Source organism: Vicugna pacos, chromosome X (assembly GCF_048564905.1).
Source record: "Vicugna pacos chromosome X, VicPac4, whole genome shotgun sequence".
Taxonomy (NCBI): domain Eukaryota; kingdom Metazoa; phylum Chordata; class Mammalia; order Artiodactyla; family Camelidae; genus Vicugna; species Vicugna pacos.
In genome coordinates, this window is record NC_133023.1 from 112,666,605 (window position 1) to 112,687,180 (window position 20,576).

A 20,576-nucleotide genomic window follows, 5' to 3' on the forward strand; every position below is an offset into this window, starting at 1 on the left:
AGCCTAAGACTGCTATCAGGTAGTCTGGTGTTGGCTGAATAGGCCAAGTAATTAGCCCAGGTTTCTCATTCTCTTTTAGTCCCACTGGATATATTATATCACATACAAATTATAGTCATTTATTCAAATAAGTAGGGGAAATGGATAAGCTAATTTCCCCTGGTTACCTTCTATTGGATTATGTTCTACCAAGGTTAAATGAAACAGTTAAATCCTGCAAGCTCATTAGATTTTCTTTGATTGTGAGAATAATTTTATGATGCTGTTCTTCTGTGGAAGAGTAGAGCCTGTGGCCTGAGAAGTATTAGATGGTAATCTTGCTAAGCCAAAAGATAATTAAACAGAAACAAGAAAGTATTGGACCTGGACCCAATACAAGGCAGCTCTAATAGTTCCCTGAAATACACTTAAAGCAAAAGTATATATGTGAGATCTAGACTTGTTCAAAACAAATTGGGAATGACTAATCCTTTTGCGGATAGACATCACTTTTAATAGTAAAATTACTTAAATATTTAGAAGAGAGTTAATTTAACAAAAAATTGATTTACACGAATGTATCAAGAACAAAGCTACTTATTGCATTAAGCAAGAATCTTCTGTTAAAAAAACAGAACGGGTTGTACATCTTAGAGACTAGAAATATGGGAAGTTCCCAAGTGTTGCTGATTTAATTACCTTTTCCTATTTATTTTATTTGTTCCAGATTTAATCTACAAAATTGAGCTTGCAGGAGGCCTGGGAGCAATCTTCCTCCTCCTTGTACTGCTCGTGGTTATCTACAAATGCTACAATATTGAACTGATGCTCTTCTACCGACAGCATTTTGGAGGTGATGAAACTACAGATGGTAAGCTATCTCCTATGGTTCAAATTCAGTTAAAAGGCATGAATTTGTGATTAAGTAAGAGAATATCCCTATTCTTGGGCAATACATGATGAAATATTTAGAGTTAAAGGCCTATGACTAATATAACTTACCCTCAAATAGTGCAGAAAAAAAATTTATTAATCTATCAAGAAAGAGAGCGAAGAGGAGAAAATATTAAAAGTAGATGAATCTGGGTAAATGATATATCGTTGTTCCTTAAAATGGTTTTATTTTTTGAAATTAATTCCAAACGAACAGTTTAACAAAGGAGATATTAGTCGGTCAGGAGATCAAACAATTGCTGTCAAAGCCCTTTTCCTTAACTAAGAAACAAATTAAGGATCAATTCCAATTTTTTCCTCTAGAAAATTTGAATTTAGGTACAGATCATTTTTAGCCCTTCCTGTTATCAAAAAAAAATACAAACAAATCATTTAAGAAATAGATTAAAAGCTATGAAGATATTCTTTTTTAAAGCTCGTAGTACACATATTTTGGATGATTGTGGCACCATTTTCAAAGGTGACCTCAAAGGATAGAAGTTCACAATATGGCTTATAATTTTCTTATGTTTGTTATTTATGGCCCTTGGAAATCTTATGAATACCAATAGAACATTGTATTGAACCTTGTTTCTTTGAACATTCAAAAGTGATTTAATTTTTCAAGAGAACAAATTACCATATTTCCAATTAATACCAATAAGAAATCATAACATATCACTCCTTATGCATAAAGTTCTCACTCACAAACTACTATAAGCCTTGGAAACATGTGTATGGAATGCCTTAGGTAAGTCAAGATAAAGAAGTCCAATTGTAAATCATTACTTTAAAAAGGCAGATTTAAATCTTAGTTTTCATTGTATTTGAATAATGAAGGTTAGAGCTTTTGTTTGTTTGGGTTTTTTGAGGTCCTCAAAGGAGAGGGGTTCATTATTTTATTTTTATAGTGATAGGAGTAGAGCAGAGTGGTGACTGTAACATCCAAACTTTTGTGGAATCTTTGATTTTGGTCTTATTGTTACTATTATGTGAACAATGACATGAGTGTGTTTTCATTAGTAAACTAGAGAAATGCTGTTTGATGAGTACATATACATGCTTATTATCAAAGCAGTATATTTAACTAAAGATTATAGCAGCCCATTTAAAAGTATTACAGACCCTTATGCAGGCATATCTTAAGAATGAGAAATTCGGGTCTATTCTGACTGTAATTACACTCTCCAACTGTATGTGTGAAAATGTAGTCAATTACCCTCAGCTTCTTTGTGTAGTAATTAATATTGAAAAATCTTACTTCTTGCCTGTACACATAAAATAACTAAATGAAATATGGTATTGAGTAAAATTACACTGGTTCCCAAGTGTCAACAGTAGCTAAAGTATCCAATCGGGAATGTTAAAGATGCATTGTCTATATGAAAGTACATGAAAGGGAGTCTCCAGTGATTCATTTGCTTTAGGTCATAATTATAAGCAATTTACTAATACTTTCCATGAGAGGTGATATGATTTATTAAGCTGAGGGGGAGGGATATAGCTCAGTGGTGGAGTGCATGCATAGCATGCACGAGGTCCTGGGTTCAATATCTAGTACCTTCATTAAAAAGTAAATAAATAAACCTAATTTCCTCCCCCCAAAATTTTTTTAAAAATTAAAAAATAAACTAATCTGAAATAATTAGTTTCATCACCCATATCCAATAATCTAGACTAACTGATCAGTTGTAATACATATTTGTAAGATTAAATACTCATATTCATATCATAGGATATTTCAGGGATCCAGTGTTCCATTTTGCACTTATATGTGCAATATGGCCCATGTGGCCAAAGATAAGAAGTAAGCTAGAGCATTTTGATTAGAGAATTGTGTAATGATTCCAAGCCAATTGTTTTAGGGGAAAAAATGTAATATGGGGGTGGGTTTCAAGGGTTTTCATCAGGAAGGAAAGTTAAAATATTTTATATTCCTACGTGGAAACTTGGACCTCAAATATACAATCTCTGTACTAGCTGAATGGAATACTAAAAAGTCAGCGGGTATGTAATGAGAATGAATAAATGAATATTAAAGCCCCTTTTAGAAATATCCAGTTTCATGATGCCAAATGTCAGCTAGATAACCTACCAAATTTTTTATTTCTTTATTTAAATATTTGACATCTCATAGACACACCTTAGTTTTACCCATACACATTTTGTTCATGTTTTCTGTTGATTCAAATCTACAGTAGCATTTCCTGAAAGTTCTTACAAAATGTCATAGTTTTTATAAAATAATATCTATCAAATAAACCTTGACTTCTTAACCATTTTTAATATAATTCATTTCATTTCAATTCACCAATGATTATTTGACCTTTGAACTATATAGTCATTAAATACTTATTAAGTGTCCACTATGTGCCAAGCACTATGAAAGATGTATTTACTTACATTTTTCATCTGGGTCAACACTATGCACACACGCAAACATACGCACACACACTGGTACTATAGTAGGCATTGAGGACGTAATAATTAACAAAGTTACACAGTCTTTGCACTTCAGCAGCTAAGGTTTATCATTGTGTTTAGCATAGCCCCAGAAGAACTGGGTTGTAAACAGGAATGGCTCCTTGATGGTGAATGGGATTAAAATGAGATTTTAAAAAGAGATGGACAGTGTGGTAACAGGAAAATTCTTACACAGAGAGTTTGGTTCCCTTCCTTATAACTTCTCTCTTCACTGGAAGCAGCATACCTATGGCAACCACTGTGCGAGCCTTCTTCCTTATAATGCGCCGTCTGCGTTGTGCTCTGTTTTCCGGTTCCTCAGATGGGCTTAGCATGATTTAACACAGAAGGTTCATTAGCCTTGCCTAGCAAAGTGGTGTTGCTGAATTGCCATTTGGTTTTAAAACAATTTTCAGGACTTGCTGTTGACCTTATTTGCATCATGTTGTTGATGTTGCTCTATCCGTCTTGCTCCTCTTTGTGAGCAACAGCTGTGGTTATTCATGAGATTTTCCTGGCTGTCTCCATAGGGCTGAAGTACATTTTTTTTAAACTGTGGCATCATTGCTTGCTCACTAGCTGGCATCCTAGACCTTCTGGGACATCTGACATGGTGACTTTGAGAGCTCTCTTCCTGCTCTGGCCAGCTACCACAAGCTCTTCACCTTTAATTCATCTTAAAGAGAAATGACTGAAACCAGAATCAATTATTTTACAAAGAATGATGTGCTTCTAGAATGTTACATACAATTTATTATCCAGACGTGTTGGGTGTTAACACGTATCAAAGACATCTATGTTCTTTGTCATAACTTGATTTGGAATATGTAAATATAGCAATATTTTTCTTAAAGAAAGTCTTTGTAGCACCACCTCTATTAAGGTATAGGCGAAGCAAGTAAGGATGTGACCAAGAATATGTGAGATTAGGCATGGTTGAAGGGCAAATAGTCATAGTCAGGACAAGCAATGGGCAAGAGTCTAGAAGGCCTGGTCAGATGGACGAAAGAGTCAGTTAGTCATTGCAGATGGCTAGCTCAGAGTAGATACTCAACAAATCACTGTTGAATGAGTTAATAAGTAATTGAATTTAGAAGGGCTTTTGAGATAGGAGAGTTATCAAAATCAGAGGAAACTGGGGTCGAGTCTGACATTATGGAGTTTGGGGCGGCAACACCATCCATCAAGAACAATGAAATACATTCTACTCATAGAAATGGAGCTGTTTGTCCTTTGGCCTCTTTCATTCTTCCAGCTGTGTATCATCGGCAGCTTTAAGTCCCAGGTGAGTAATTATAGCTGGAGAAAGTCAAGGGCCTGCAGGTGCATCCTGAGCTTGATTGGAACAGGGGCAGAGGTGCTAGGATTACCAGGAGGTTCTTACATTAGTGTTGCTTATGAACATTCTCATTTCCAAGTGGCGTTTTATGCATAACAGTGGAATGTGCCCCATTTGTAAGCCAAATGATCTCAACTGTCGGGGCAGTCCTTCATGTGCATCTGCTTCTAGGCAATCAAGTAACCCAACCAAGGTTTACAGAAGCCCTTTCCAGCCAGAGAACAGGCTAAAGAGAAGCCTCCTGGATTCAGACACCATCTTAACATAAGTAACCAGAATTCGCTTCATGTTGGGGTAGTAGAGTATGAAATCTTACCGGAACTGGAACAATATGCTTCTGCCTCGGATTTCTCTAGATAGGCCGGGGGTCCCAAGTACTCCTACCATAGGGTATTTATATATCTTTATATGCCTATCATGTATTCATCCTTTAGCAAGTAGAACCAAATCATTAATGGTTTGGACAAGTGAGTGGCTGCTTCCTTCTGTAAATTACCTTTCGGTCAGGTTTTAGCTTTATTTTCATCAGGCCTGTTTTAATAGACAGTATTTTTGTGTTTTAGAAACAAATCCTGAAAAATTTGCTGCTCTTTTAGAAGTATTATTTGCAATTAACTAGGTTTAATAAATATTAATTGTGCAATATGAATCTATGCTCACATTAACTTTTAAAAATAGTTTTTCTATAAATAAAAAATTTTGAAAACCACTATAACTTTTGCAGTATGTCCCTTCTAAAGCCAGTGGGGACTAATACCTTGAGAAGCTGTATTCATTAATATTTTCAGAAAAAAAACTACACACACACACACACACGCACACACACACACATTTTCTCTTTGGAGAGACTGGCTCTGAGCCAATACAGCAAAAGAGGAAAAAAATACATTCTCAAAGCACAGTTAACTCTCTGACTAAATGTGTGAAGGGAAAGCCGAATTTGGCAATACTGGAAGGATGTATATTTTGAAACAAAGGCTTCTTTTGGAAGCTTGTGTCAAATTAGTTGGCCATGGATTGAACAAGAATAACAGGCAATGCACTTGTATAAAACACAGCTGCTGTCTCTAATATTTGGTAATGAACTGCATTTTGTATATGAGGATGACGACACTAACCAACTGGAAATATGGCATGTGCTGCAAGTAGTGTCTCCAGGAGTGAGGCTGGATTATTTCGATCTTCCACACTCTAGGGCCCAGCCCTTCTTGGATCTCTTACACATATTTGTCCAAACAAGGTATAGTCTGTGACCAAGTCATAGAGCCAAGCCAACTGGCACTGAAAGAGTTCAAATCCATGACTTTGGTCTATTTAGTCCTGCATTCAAACACACTGAGCTAATCATTCACACCAAAAGTCACAAATAATAATTCTTTTATTCTGTCCTCACTATAGGTTGCCCAGGTCATATCATATGACTATAGCTAGGTTATGTTGAAATGTACTAGGTTTCCTATAACACTGCATGTGACTTTTTTTCCAATTATTAATGACAGCCACTAATTACAGTGCTTATTCCAGCCTGTTAATGATTACAGACATTTAGAATTTAAAGAGAACCTGCTAGAAACAGACTCATAGACATAGAATACAAACTTGTGGTTGCCAAGGGGGAAGGGAGTGGGAAGGGAAAGACTAGGATTTCAAAACTTGTAGATACTAACAGGCATATGTAGAATAGAGAAACAAGATTATACTGTATAGCACAGGGAAATATATGCAGGATCTTTGGTAGCTCACAGCGAAAAAAAAGTGTGACAATGAATATACGTATATTCACGTATAACTGAAAAATTGTGCTCTACACTGGAATTTGATACAACATTGTAAAATGACTATCACTCAATAAAAAAAGTTTGAAAGAATAAAGAGAACATGCTAATAATACATACAACCCTTTTGTTGTTCTTTGTATCTAAGACAACAAGGAATATGATGCCTATCTCTCTTACACAAAAGTGGACCAAGATACTTTAGACTGTGACAACCCTGAAGAAGAGCAGTTTGCTCTTGAAATACTGCCAGATGTTCTGGAAAAACATTATGGATATAAACTCTTCATTCCAGAAAGGGACTTGATTCCAAGTGGAAGTAAGTACTTTCAAATTTTGTATTTTAAAAGTTTGGTTTCATTTAGGAAGTTATAAGGAGACTTCAAATGTCAGAGCCAAGTATTTAGATAGTTTTTCTCACCAGAGATTTTATTAAATTTAAATTTCTCCCCAATGCCTGTGTTCTGACTTTCTAGCATCCAAATTTTTTTAAAGGCATTCTCACTTATATTTTAGGCATGGTTTAAAAAGTGTGCCTTAATGGTATTTTTTATTATATTGTCTAGTGTTCCGAGAAAGTGATGATCCTTAAAAAAAATCTGCATAAGCCAGTTAAAGTCTTTTCAATGCATTTCAGTTCCAAAGCTGGTCTTCTGTCATTGTGCTTCTACTTACACCTACAGTCATCGTTACTAATAACTCTGAATTTATGCCTTGATATTCATTTTCAGATTTATAGGAAAATCGACTTAAAATGTATGTGAGGCCATTGGATATGGCACCTTCCCTGTGTATTTAAATTATTTTTAAGAAGTTCTGGACTACATGGGTTTGAATGATATTTTTAAATTATGCTACGGATTGAAAGCTGTATTTGAGCTTTCAGAATAAATTGAGGTTCAAGTAAAAATACATGTCTTTTTCCTGTTAATGTTCAGAGTGCTGTACACGATAAAGTGTAAGGTGAATACAGAAGATATGGTCCCTGCCCTCAAAGAGCTTGAAATGACATTGAGGGAAAATAAAGCATTAGAATTAGTTTGCACATGTGTCTATGTTAATATCCTCGAGAGGGGGAGATTAAACTGTGACCAAAACTCAGAATATGGCAATTTACACATATGGGATAACAACGTTAAAAATCTTAAAAAATCTTATATTTTCAGTACTTCACAGTATATAAAATATTTTCACATACATTTTTTCATTTTATCTTTACAATAACCCTTTGTGGAGAGAGCAGGTACTATTAGCCTCATCCTACAGATGAAATAAGGCCTGAAAAATGTCTAAGACCAGTCAGCTGGCAAATGGTAGAGGTGGGATTAGAACCTAGGTCTGTTTGACTCTGGTCCTCACTCCACTAGATCCCATTAATCCTCAATAACATTTATTCAGATTGTCAGCAGTCTACTAAGATGGCAGGAGACAAACTGAAACAACCAAGTTTGGTTGTTCATCTCTTTTCTTAGAGTGCATATGTTTCTGTATATGTTTGGGTGTGCATGTGAGGATACACAATTACACATGCATAGAAAGAAACAAAGACAATATTTACTGCTTCATTACTTTCCTGCACAACAAATGTAAGAATTCCCCAAATTTCTTCCCAATATCCTCTCCCCTTTTCTTCCTGTAATTTCCTTCATTTTCATGTCTTGAAATACCATTTCTACTTTGTTTGAGTTCCAAGGAACATGCTAATACCTCAGAATCATTTTTTATTCTTTTGTATCTCTCTCAAATCCAGTGTCCACTGCATCTTTTCTATTATCATTTCTACCATCCCAGTATAGACCCCAATCACCTCATTCCTGAATGTCGATCACTCTCTGCCTTCCCTATTTTTCCTCCCATCCATCTAATCCCACTAATATGTATATCTCCTTGATCATGTCTCTCCCCTGTTCAACAACCTTAAATTGCTCATCATTTCTTGTATGATAAAATCCGTAACCCTTAGCTAAACACTTGTGCATTCCAGTGCCAGCTCAGGTTTATCTCCTAAACTTGTCTCCTACCATTTCCCCTACTCATACCTTCTACTCTAGCCAAACTGTGCCTTTAATGTACATTGTGTGTCCCTGTGATGCTTTTGTTAATGTTAGTCCTCTATACCTTTACAAATCCTCTTTATCGTCTCCATATCATTGTCTCTGTGAAAAGTCCATTAATAATTTCTCTAGCCCTAGAGTACATGGCTTATAATCACTTGTTTGACTATAAATTTTGTACTCCTATGTGATATTTTGTATTATCTTGTTATTTTATGTAGCTTTCCATCTATTTATGTCTTATCTTTTCAGCAAGATTGTAAGCTCCATGAAGGCAAGGACTGTCTCTCATTCATCATACCCCTGTTAACATCTAGCAGAATACTTGACCTCATTGGTACTTCTTAGGTGCTTGTTGATTTTGCTCGAATAGTGTTGGTTTAAGACAAGAGGAAATAACAAGAATGAAATAAGTAAGAGTTTTAACTTTTGCATGACAGTATCTGAAAGACATTTTTAACAGAGTGAATGTGAAAGCTAAAAAGATTTTCACTGAAAGAAAAAAAGTAATTCATAGAAATATTCTCAACCCTAATAAGTATATTGCTTTCTTTTCAGATACTAGAAAGAATATCTACAAGAGGTTGATCAATCATTAATGAAATATTAAAAACACCACTTTGCAGAGGGATAAATTAGGAGTTTGGGATTAACATACATACATGACTATATATAAAATAGATAACTAACAAGGACCTACTATATAGCATAGTGAACTATACTAAAAATCCTATAATAACCTATAATGGAAGAGAATCTGAAAAAGTACATGTATATATGTATTACTGAATTACTTTCTTGTACCCTTGAAACTAACACAATAATGTAAATCAACTATACTTTAATTTTGAAAAATCCTAAAACTATTTTCTGAAAAAAACCTACCCCTTTACTATTTTTTGGCTTAATTCATTAAATTCCAATGGGTTTTTTTTTTGCATTTTTGCCAAGAGCATTTTCTTAAATGTTGAAATTCGGCAAAATCAATCTTTAGAGTGATACAATCCTAAATTGTATTAAAGCAATATCATCACCAAAGTGGAATTTATATTCTATGTCAAGTCCTCTTCAGTAGGATTTAATGTGGATTCAAGTTCTGCCTTCTTGCATTCCAAAATTGTTGGCACCAGAAAATGGACAGTATTTGTCAATACCACCAAGTGACTGAAAAATGTCAATCTTCATGTCTGACCATGTCAACGTTTATTATCCTTCTTCTAGACTGGAAAACAATGCTTCCACATTGTGCACATCAGAAAGGGAAATAGGGACAATATGGAACACAGACGAGCCACTTTACCTGAGACCCAGTAGATGACACTTGCTGATTGTATAAAGAAACAGCTATTGTTCATGAGTGCAAGTGAGACCCAGAGAGCATAAGAGTGAGAGCAGTGCACCCCTGAATTGTGTTCTTTTAGTGCTCTTAGGTTTTGATGGCTTTACAGGTCAACTGAATCAACCTGCTGTGTCAATTTAGCCAAACAGGTGGTAGAATATTTTACACCTCACTGAGTCAGCTAGTTGATTGGCTAGATTATTGAAATCAATTAATTGTTTTTGGTGTGTCATAGACAGGTCTGAATGTCTTCCTGAATGGGTGTGAGGCTTATACAAGTCATATTTCCTAGTTGAGGACTGCACATACCACATAAGAGATGATAGGAGGTTGTCACCTAGTACATCTTGGCATTTAGAGGACTTATAAAAATACCCAAGAAGATGGCATCAGGATGAACAGAGATTTTATAGTCCATAGAAGATCACTTTAATTTTTTGAGATTATACAACAATTAGCCTGAGCAGGAACTTGAATCCTGGGTAATTAATGGTGCACGGGAAGACTTTTCATAAGTAAACCATTTGGGACAACTATGCAGTTTTTAGATGCAACCACTGGAGGGTGTTTGATTTTAATCCTTCCTTCCTGAACGAGGAAATTCATGTTCTCTGAATTCCGATTTGCGAGTGTAACCTGCAGAAGTTCTTAAAAAGGCCCTTTGACAATTTTTCTTTTCCATCAACATTTCAGAGCTGGCTGAGCAGTCACCATGTCACGATTAACGAGTTTTTCCTTGGCATTTTTAGCACGCATTCAGGAAGTCGATGAAGTATATGAATAATATACTTGATTTACACATGAATGACAGAGTAGAACATTTTGGACTTGGTGTATGTGTGTTATTAAAGAAGCTTCTGTGGTCTGTATTTGCAGCCATTGGTACAGATTTTACAGGTTATGCTATATAAATATAGACACATTCCTGCGGGGTGGGGGGAGACTAGTTACAATATTATAAGCTGTGTTTGTCCCTCACATCTCATTTAAAACATGTTGACCCAAGACTACTCCTTCCTCTAAAAACTAGCAATGAGGCCTTTGAGGATTGTAAAAGCAGACTTCATAACATCATTCTTGATCTACAACAATAATTTTCTATGAATCAAACTAATGAAGTCCATGACACAAACCGATTCATGTTTAATGCCTTTACTTTTGATGTATCTTCAGTTTCTTTTGCACCACTCTAATGGTATTCCAACTCAACCTCATCAACACACAAATCTTTCCAATGCATACAGTTTCAAAAGTACATGAATGGGTCTCCCCTCCTCTCTCTCTCTCTCATATGACCATGAGTTCTTAAAAAGCTTCAGTATAAACATGTAACTTTCCAAGGTGAGGTGGAGGTGTCTATACCCTTCTTATATGCCCTACTAGGGAAGAGTCCTTTGGCCATCACGAACCAGCACAGATGGGAAGATTTGACACAGCGTTTTCCTAAACGCTAAAACTAAAAGTCTTCAGATCTGGACATTATTTTCCTGGCAGTGACCTACCTTTCCATTCTTGAGCCTGTGGCCAGGATCTTCCTTATGTTTTCTCAGGTTTAGTGCCTGAATGTGGCAAGAATTCCTACTTTCCAGTAAAAGTTTGGTCTGTCTCTCCCCAGGCTAGAAACATCTGTAGTAGAATAGCAAAAGCAACTTTGTTGCCAACAGGCGTTTGAATGTCAGAAGTGACAGGCAACCAAAAGAAATCCAGATAGAAAACACCCTACTCAAACTGCCTAGAGACACAAACTTGAGAAGTAGAGATTTTCTCACCCGTGCAGCTGCTGGGTTTTGTGGTGTAAAGTACTCAACACAGAGCACATTGTGTTCATGGGGCCTAGTGGATCCTTTAGGAATGAACAGATGTGCTCTGAAGCTGACATGTGACCAACAGAACCCAGCTGTGCAGTTGAGATCCTGAGATTGGGGACATTTTTGGATGAGTACCATGTAGGCTCTTGAGCCCATCTTATCTCAGTGTTTCTGCAGAGATTAAAAAACATAAAAATAAAAAAGATTGTAGAATTGGGCTGAGGGACACTGATCAGATGGAGAAAATAGCATTCCAAGACTAAAAGTAGAAACAACCCAATCTTGGAGCTTTTGTTTGCCTTTAAGAGAAAGCAAGCGAGGTGCTTTAAAGTGCATATGCGATGCTTATTAAAAATTATAAATTGAGCTAATTCTGGCTGAAGCTTTAGAAAAATCTATAGATGTCTAAGTGGATATTGAAGAGAAAAAAAAGTCCTTCAAAGGCTTTTAGCTCAGTTTCCTCTTCTATTCACAGGAAGATTATAAGGATCTCTATGTGAGTTATTCATGCATTATTGCACCAGAGAAAGACACTAATGAGTGAAAAATATTATGATGCATATGTTTGATCAGCCATGTCTGTTGAAATTATATTTATGAATTTGGCCTCAAATATCAAATGGTGTTTCCATTTGTTTTCATATTCAATTTTAGTGAGTTTCCTCACTTAAGAATCCTAGGACTCCTTCAGTAATTTAAGGGGAAAAATTGTAATGTCTGATTACATTCTTGCATTTGCTAGACTTTCCTCGCTATTCTAATCTTCAGTTTTTCAGTGCTTAGCACTAGCCATGTGATTGTGCTGACAGTGAAATGACAAATGACTGGAGAATACATCTGGTGTCAGACGATCCCTAGTCACTCCTGAAGTGAAGCATGCAAAAAACATTTTTTTACATGGATCTGTAACTATTCATTGCCAATCGTTTCTCTAATAGCCGGACATATTGGACACCATTCAAGTAAATTGTCCTTGGGGAGTAATAAAATCTTTTTCCAGGCAATCTGATGTCTGTGACCTAAAAAGTGTGGGGCAGGGGTGATATGCACAACCATGGAAATTTAACACATTGTTTACAATTTACTCACATGGAATAAAATTAGATATGCCCACCATCCCCTTCATGTTACAAGTCAAGAGAGAGGGAACTGTATCCAATATGTCCAACACTGTGCTGAGGTCATTGGACTGAAATTTCTCATCAAAGTTTGAGGTACAGGAAGAATCCATTGTGTAGAATTTCAATCAGGAAATCTACCTTTTGGGCAGCACAAAGAACAGACACCTTTAAAATAAAAAGGTCTTCTACACAGAAGACCAGGATAAAATTGTCTTAAGTACCAAAGGAACCACAGAAAAGGCTATATAAGGAATAAGTAGGCTTGTTCCATACTTACCAAGATTGCACTGATTGGAATTAGTTATACCTATAAATTTCTAGGGCATTGAGGTTAAGGTAGAAAAGAGGAGGGAAAGGACATTTTATAGACTCTTTGTTTGCTACCCTTCACACTTTCTTTCAATATTCTTTGAATGTGTTCCATTACTGCCTTTACTCTCGGTGAAGAGATAAAGATAGAAGAGAAAGAATTCAGAGATGTGGACAACATTCCACAGTAGATTACGCCCCCTCTCATGCTTCCCTGTCCACCCTCTAGTGAAATACTATAACAAAAGTAAAGGATTCATTAACAGAAATACAGCCACCAAAGTCAAAACTGTAAGTAAATATGTCTCCCTGCACTCACAAAGTCTCAGCCAATCCACAGTAACTGTTGATCAGCTTAATCAGAGTCGATTAGAACCTTTACAGAAGTCAACAGAAAACAAAAGTCTTGCCAAAAAATTTAGTCCAGTGAATTATCAAGCCAAGGACTTGGAGGAAGAGGGGGCAGGGAAGGTTTTTGTAAAGCAAGTTAATACCACACAGTGTTTAGAAAGCACCTACCCACCCACACACACACACACACACACACCTGGCAAAATAAAAAAATTTGTAGCCCCAATCTCTATGGCAGACAACACAGATGATTACATCTCCCAGAGGCAGAATCAAGATCCAAAAGCTTAAGCAACATCAGCCAAGATAAAGAGTAAGGTTGTCAACCTGTAAAACTTTCAATAAGTTAGTATTAAACATTATTATTTAAAATGCAGGTTGTATTTTCAATGAGACTACATTATAAAGTACCTCACTGTAAGCCTCTATTTATACCAGAAGACTAATCATTTTCCCCACATATCATAGTGCTGAATAATACAGTTTTCTTTGATACATGGGAAACCTGTATTTTTTGCTGGTTTCTCCATACCAGTCATAGGAGTGGATCCATGTCAATTACTGTCTTGATTTTAAGTCCTGATATATTAACCCATAGGTTTTATAAATATCCCTGTTGATAGTTATCAATTAACCAATATTCACTAAAATTAATGGAGGTATTATCAATTTTGATGCATCCTGTCTCACCCTAATGATTTGTCTAACTGTTACTGGATGTACATAGCTATGGGTATAAGCACATCAAGCTATTATTATTTGAACCTGGCAAAGTAGTAAATTATGCTTTTTTCTACAGGCTAATTATTTGTCTTTTAACTTTTTAAATATGCTAACTACCCCTAATAATGATTCTGACATAAGTAGAAGTGTCCACACAAAAAGAATTTACAAATAACTAGTTGATTAGTTTGATAAGTCAGATAGTTAGTAGGCACTAGCAAGATCACATGGAAATTCATGAATAAGTGTGTATTCCCCCTGTCCTTCTGCCTACATCTGCAGCAGAGTCGGAGCCTGACTTTTAGGATTCCTGAGTTCTTTTCAAAAAGTACATACATCCCATTAGAAGCAACTTCTTGAGGCTGCCATTCTTTCTGCTTTATGTTGTCACTTTATTTTTTCCTTCAGTTTACTTTTTTGCTTTGTTAATAAAATATCCTATTTTCAAGTCACTTTTGAATATCAAATCCTACTTTACTAAATACACTGGAATTTGGGTTTATACAACTGCCCCTTTGTTTTTCTTTATAAAACTGTGAAGATCACAAATAGATTAAGTGTAATTAGCTTCGTTTCATGTCTGATAATCTAGTGTGGTTTCACAGCCGTGTTTAGAGAAGCAGAAGGCTGTCAGACCCAAACCTCTTTAGTTTTTTCTGTCATTATAAGTTACTTTAAACCAAAATTTACAAAGACATAACTTAATGACCTTTCATTTAAGGGATATTTTGTATTTTTATGTGGAAAAAAAAGAGTCTTTTAAGGGATTTCTGCTACTCAGTTGCTAAAATTTGCCTGAACAAGTCAGGGCAAGATTTAGCGAGTATTCATATGTCCTGTGGATTTAGGGATTTTTTTTTTGAAAAACGTTTCTTTATTATCTCTTCATGGTAAGAAGCTTTTTTAAATGGTTTCTGAAGGTTTCTAACATGTCTCCCACAAAAACCACAGTCCCACCATTGCAAACACCACTGCCTGTCAGGGACTACGCTAGCTATGGGCCAGAAATGTCTTAACTTGATACCTGTTTCAGCTTAGTTTATTTGGACCTTTTCCAAACCTAAATATCCTGATTGGTCTTTAATTCAGGGGTGGCAAATTTTCTCTGTAAAGATCCAGAGAGCAAATATTTTAGACTTTGTGGATCATATATGGTCTCTGTTGCATCATATTCTTTATTTTTCACAACCCTTAAAATTTTTTAAAAAAATCAATCTTAGCTCACAGGCTATATGAAAACAGGACATGGTCCTAATGGATCAGGCTCCAATTCACAGTCGTTGGATGCAGACATGCAACCCCAGGGCAAGGAGAAAATTATTTAGGGCATTTGCTACATAGGAGCCAGCAACAACTCCCTGGCTAAAGATTAGCAAGTAAAAAGTATTAAACTCTACCTATTTGGTCTCCTGCTAATTTATTTATATTTTCCATGATGGCTAGTTCCTGGTTTTTTCCCCCAAAGATAAAGAGACAAAAGGTTGAGAAAAGAAGGGAGAAAGGAGCAAAAGGAGATAGGCAAAAGAGGAGAGGGGAGGAAGAGAGAGAAAGGGGGAAAAAAAAGAGGAAGCGAAGAGGAAAGTAAAAGGACAAGAGACACACAGGACAGGCAAGAAAAAATAAAGGGAAAGAGAGAGGTAGAGAGGAGCAAAGGGGCTAAGAAAAGAGAAAAAAAAAACATAGAAAAATAGAGAGGGAGCCAGAATAGGGAAGCTAGGGCACAGTCTCTCCTTCTTTTCCTTAGAGTCAGGCAGCTCTTAGAGGCACCTCCCCAGCTGCTTTCAAACATTGAGGTTGCTGCCCAGCCACTGATCACCATCCCAAGAAGTGAAATGTGGGCTTCACATCTGAAAACTTCCACTTGGTTGTTCACCAAATGAAATGGAACACGAAATTCAGGGCCCAAGAAAATGGCTCATGTTTTCTTTGGGACATTTGGGCTGTGTCTACCCAGGGAAAATTTTGATGTACTGACTGACTGACTCCAGTGCATATGATTAATGTATATATAGGGCAAACCAGGATAATTCAGACCTTTTTTCTTCCAGAGCAGGTTTTCAGCTGAAATTATCTGGATGGTTGCCTTAACTCTCCACTAGGCTTTGCCAGGATAAGCACAGCTAGTGCAGTATGCAGGAGACAGGGACAACTCCCTCTCTCCAAGGTTCCCTTCAACATCCACACCCTGTGCAGCTGAGCATAGTGGGATCCGTCCTGACAGGCATTCCTTCTGGGGGCAAATGCAAATTCTGCCTAATGACTCAAACTCTAAATTTTGCATTCTGCTTAGCTGTCAAATGGCAAAATATAATACACAGATGACAGGGGAGAACCATATTAATAGGGAAAAAACACTGTCCTCTGTTCCCTTCCCCGATTGAGAAAGTGGATGATAAAGCCAAAGCCTATGAGATCCCAAATTACTTAGTATGGATGTGTATAGTCTCTCATGACTGTGGATGCTTGAGTTGTCATTTTTTTCTTTAAGCAGATAGATGGGTATAGATATAACTTTTGTTTGTAAAAGCATATTTCAAATGTAAATTAAACTACACTCCAACACAGAGAAATAGTGTTGTTCAGAGAGGTGTAGTTTCTGTGACAAATGTGCTCCTGGCAAGGTTTGTACAGATCATTTTTTAAAAATTAAATGTAAAACTGCAATTAATGAGGGAAGAATATTACTTGGAATAAGCCCTTGGTAAATCATTTGGTAAGGAATTTCTATAAAAGTAACTATTAACTCATACGTAACCTGGTGAAATTATATTTTCATGGCCTCCTGCACTTCTACCATGATTCTGGGTTTGGGTTTTGTTTTGTTTTGTTTAGTTTGGAGGAAAGGTGAAAAGAATAATGGGAAAGATGCATGATAGTTTATTTTACTGTATCTTACAGATCCAACTTCTAATGATGAAGCTTCCCACATAACTTCTTTCTTTTTGGGAGCAGAAAGGAAGGAAGAAAATGAAGAGTCAGAGCTGTTGATACATTGGGATAATATTTTTCCACTCTATTGAAACTTTCTACCTTTCCTTGCATTCTATTTCACCAGTTCTCTAAATGACAATTACAGAGTGATAACTTCCCATTACAATTTGTGTGGTGTTTTTTTGTTTTGTGTTTTGTTTTTGTTTTGTTTTTTTTGAAGATTTCAATGCTGATTTTTTTCCTTGAATATGTAAACTCTAAAATGTCTCAAATTCTTAAGAGGTTCCCTCCCCACTTAGAAGTTGCCTTATCCCCTCAGATACAGTCTTTGTAACTACTGCATGAGAAAATCCTGAAATGTATTGAGTAAAAACCAAAACAGCAGTAACAACAAATTGTTAAATAGGCAATTCTCTGTGTATCTCTTAAAAAGTTTTTTTGTTTATCTGTAGGGTGTGTAGAAAGTTTGCTCTTTTTCGCTTGTGAAAGTGTTCTTGCTGCCAAGTGGTGGAAATAAAACCCTGGAAAAGAGAGATCATCTGTAAAATATGCATCTGTAAAATAAGTTTCTTTTCAAATGGCTTGTACTGGGCGGTTCAGTGGCCCCGCACTATGTACTGGACGTGACTCCTTGAAAGCAGTCTGTAACCTTGGGCAGATTTGCAGTGACAAATGTTGCTATGCCTCTGTAAGCACTGCTTCTGCTAGAGGGCACTGTACATTAGACAAGGCCTTATGCTCTGCTTAGTAAAGACAGCTCTCTGTTGCAGCACCTGTGTCCAAGTCTCCATTTGTTAACACATGTGTGTGTTTCCCTTTCTGGCAGATAAGACTGGGAAGCATGGTTGCAAAAGGATTATTCCATGGGATAAACAAATCTAGAGTGAGTTGAGTGTTTTTTCTACTAGGACTAGGCCATAATGTATTCACCTCACTCAGAATTGTTTGACAAAGTAGAGCAAAGGCTTCTCAGTTGCTAGACTCCTCCTCCTTTACTGTTCATTCCACACCATCCCCCACCTCCAACTCCACCCCTCACTCCTCTGAACAAAGAGCAGCTGGTTCAAATTAAACTCATGGGCAGGCGCACACACACACACACACACACACACCACTTCCCTATCTCCAGGTTTGAAGGGCAAAATGAAGAACCTAAGGTTACAAATAACAGGAATATTCTGAGAAACAAGCTGACTGTAGAAGAGATTTTCTACAATCTCTATCACAATTATCTTTGAAGTAGTTCATATACATAGACCTCCCAACTTGTATAGTAGTTGGAAACTGGGGGAAAAGCAAACCAAACCCATAAATACAGTGACCTTCATTAAAAGACTCCATTTCTCTCTTCATCAACCTGCTGATTGCTTGTTCACTTAGAGTAAGTACTAGCCTGCACGCCAGCCTTGAGTTAAATGATTAAGCAAATTAAAAATCTGAAATATACCAACCCCTGAAGAAGTTAGAGTTTATATCAGCTAAGAGAACACTGTAAGTAATGATGAGGGGAAAGAAAATAAGTATTACAAACAGCTTTTAAAATGTTTTATTTTTAAGGAAAATAGCTTTCTGAGTGTGCAGTACAAGAAAAGAAAATGTGATGTACCTCAGTGAAAGACTGGATCTTTGCTATACTAGAGTGCAAACCTAATGCTTTAAAGACTAGAAATGTCTTTGTTTTACTCTTTCTCTCTTTCTGTGATTTGTAGCATACATTGAAGATCTCACAAGATGTGTTGAGCAAAGCAGAAGACTTATTATCGTGCTAACTCCAGACTATATTCTCAGACGAGGATGGAGTATTTTCGAATTGGAAAGCAGACTCCATAACATGCTAGTCAGTGGAGAAATCAAAGTGATTTTGATTGAGTGTACAGAATTAAAAGGGAAGGTGAATTGCCGGGAAGTGGAATCATTAAAGCGCAGCATCAAACTTCTGTCGCTGATCAAGTGGAAGGGACCCAAAAGCAGCAAATTGAATTCTAAGTTTTGGAAGCACTTAGTATATGAAATGCCCACCAAGAAAAAAGAAATGCTTTCTCGGTGCCATGTTCTGGACTCTGCAGAACAAGGACTTTTTGGAGAACTCCAGCCTATACCCTCTATTGCCATGACCAGTACCTCGGCCTCCCTGGTGTCATCCCAAGCTGATCTCCCAGATTTCCACCATTCAGATTCAATGCAAATGAGGCACTGTTGCAGAGGTTATAAACACGAGATGCCAACCACCACCTTGCCGGTACCTTCTTTAGGCAACCACCACACTTACTGTAACCTGCCTCTGACACTACTCAATGGACAGCTACCTGTTAATAATGCTCTGAAAGATACCCAGGAATTTCATAGGAACAGTTCCCTGCTACCTTTATCATCCAAAGAGCTTAGCTTCACCAGTGATATTTGGTAGTGGAAAATCTGAATTCCTCTGAACAGCTATGTGAGCATACAAAATTTCTGCTATACCAAGCATAAAGTACACCTAATAACACTGAGGTGCTGAAAAAGTGTTTGAAGAAAAAGGCACAGAAATCACTTTTGTATCTAAATTTTTTTGTTTACATTTCCAGAATAATGGGGGGATAGAAGGACCTGCTTTTGTAGTATAGTACCTCATTCCAATGTACAGTTTTGATTTCTTCCCAAAAAGAAAAAAAAATTAAATCCTATTGTTTTAGAGTAGGTTTTATGATACCACATAGACTGCAAGTTTGGTAGGTAAGCTATCTTCCCCATATTTGTGACTATTTCAGAATTTACATGGCTTTTGAAATAAGGAAAATTTAAAGACTTTAATTGAATTTGAAAATTCTGAACCAAGATTAAAGGGAAAAGAGAACTTCTGTAGAGTAACTGAAAATCAGGAATCATCAAGAAAGAAGTGTTGAGGCATCCCAATTGGAAGATTGTTTGTAGAAGAGGATCAGCTAAGAAAAAATGATTGAAACGTTTAGAACTTCTTCAGCATAATGGACGACTTCTGTATACTAAATCAACAGCTCATAATGACAGCTACTAGTTTTATTAGGCAAGCACATCTGTAGACAAACTGATAGGTAAACAATGTGCATTTCTTAAGCAAATCAGTAGATACAATGTTAGTTCTTTTAGGATGATGTTGAAGAAACATTATGGCTTATTAGCCTATCAACAAAGTTTCACAAATTTGAAAACACATTTTAAGTTATGCATTTTATTGTTTGCTAACAAATTCACATTTGGATTTTTTTTCTTAAATGATTTCTTAACCTGCTGTAAGCTTTATATGAAGATACTCACATCTTCCTACCTTTTTTTCAACATTATTGGAGTTTGAATTTAAATAAATATTGACTGCAAGTGTCGGCAGTAGAAAAGAAGCAAAACAACAATATTCACAGATGAAGTACTAAATGATTCAAGTTTACTAGTGGTAGAGCAGCAATTACACTGATTTTCATCTGAAATGTAGCTG

The 20,576-nt window shown here is 36.4% G+C and overlaps 1 protein-coding gene across 1 annotated transcript in view; it reads left to right on the forward strand.

Moving 5' to 3' along the window:
• The window catches only part of IL1RAPL2 (interleukin 1 receptor accessory protein like 2), a 436,774-nt gene extending 417,071 nt beyond the window's left edge, over nt 1–19,703 (forward strand). The window contains exons 7-9 of the mRNA XM_072956493.1: nt 707–850; nt 6,638–6,808; nt 18,835–19,703. Of these exons, the coding sequence (XP_072812594.1) occupies nt 707–850; nt 6,638–6,808; nt 18,835–19,532 (1,013 nt within the window). The 3' untranslated portion in view covers nt 19,533–19,703. The remainder of the gene's footprint in view (nt 1–706; nt 851–6,637; nt 6,809–18,834) is intronic.
• The last annotated feature ends 873 nt before the right edge of the window (nt 19,704–20,576 follow it).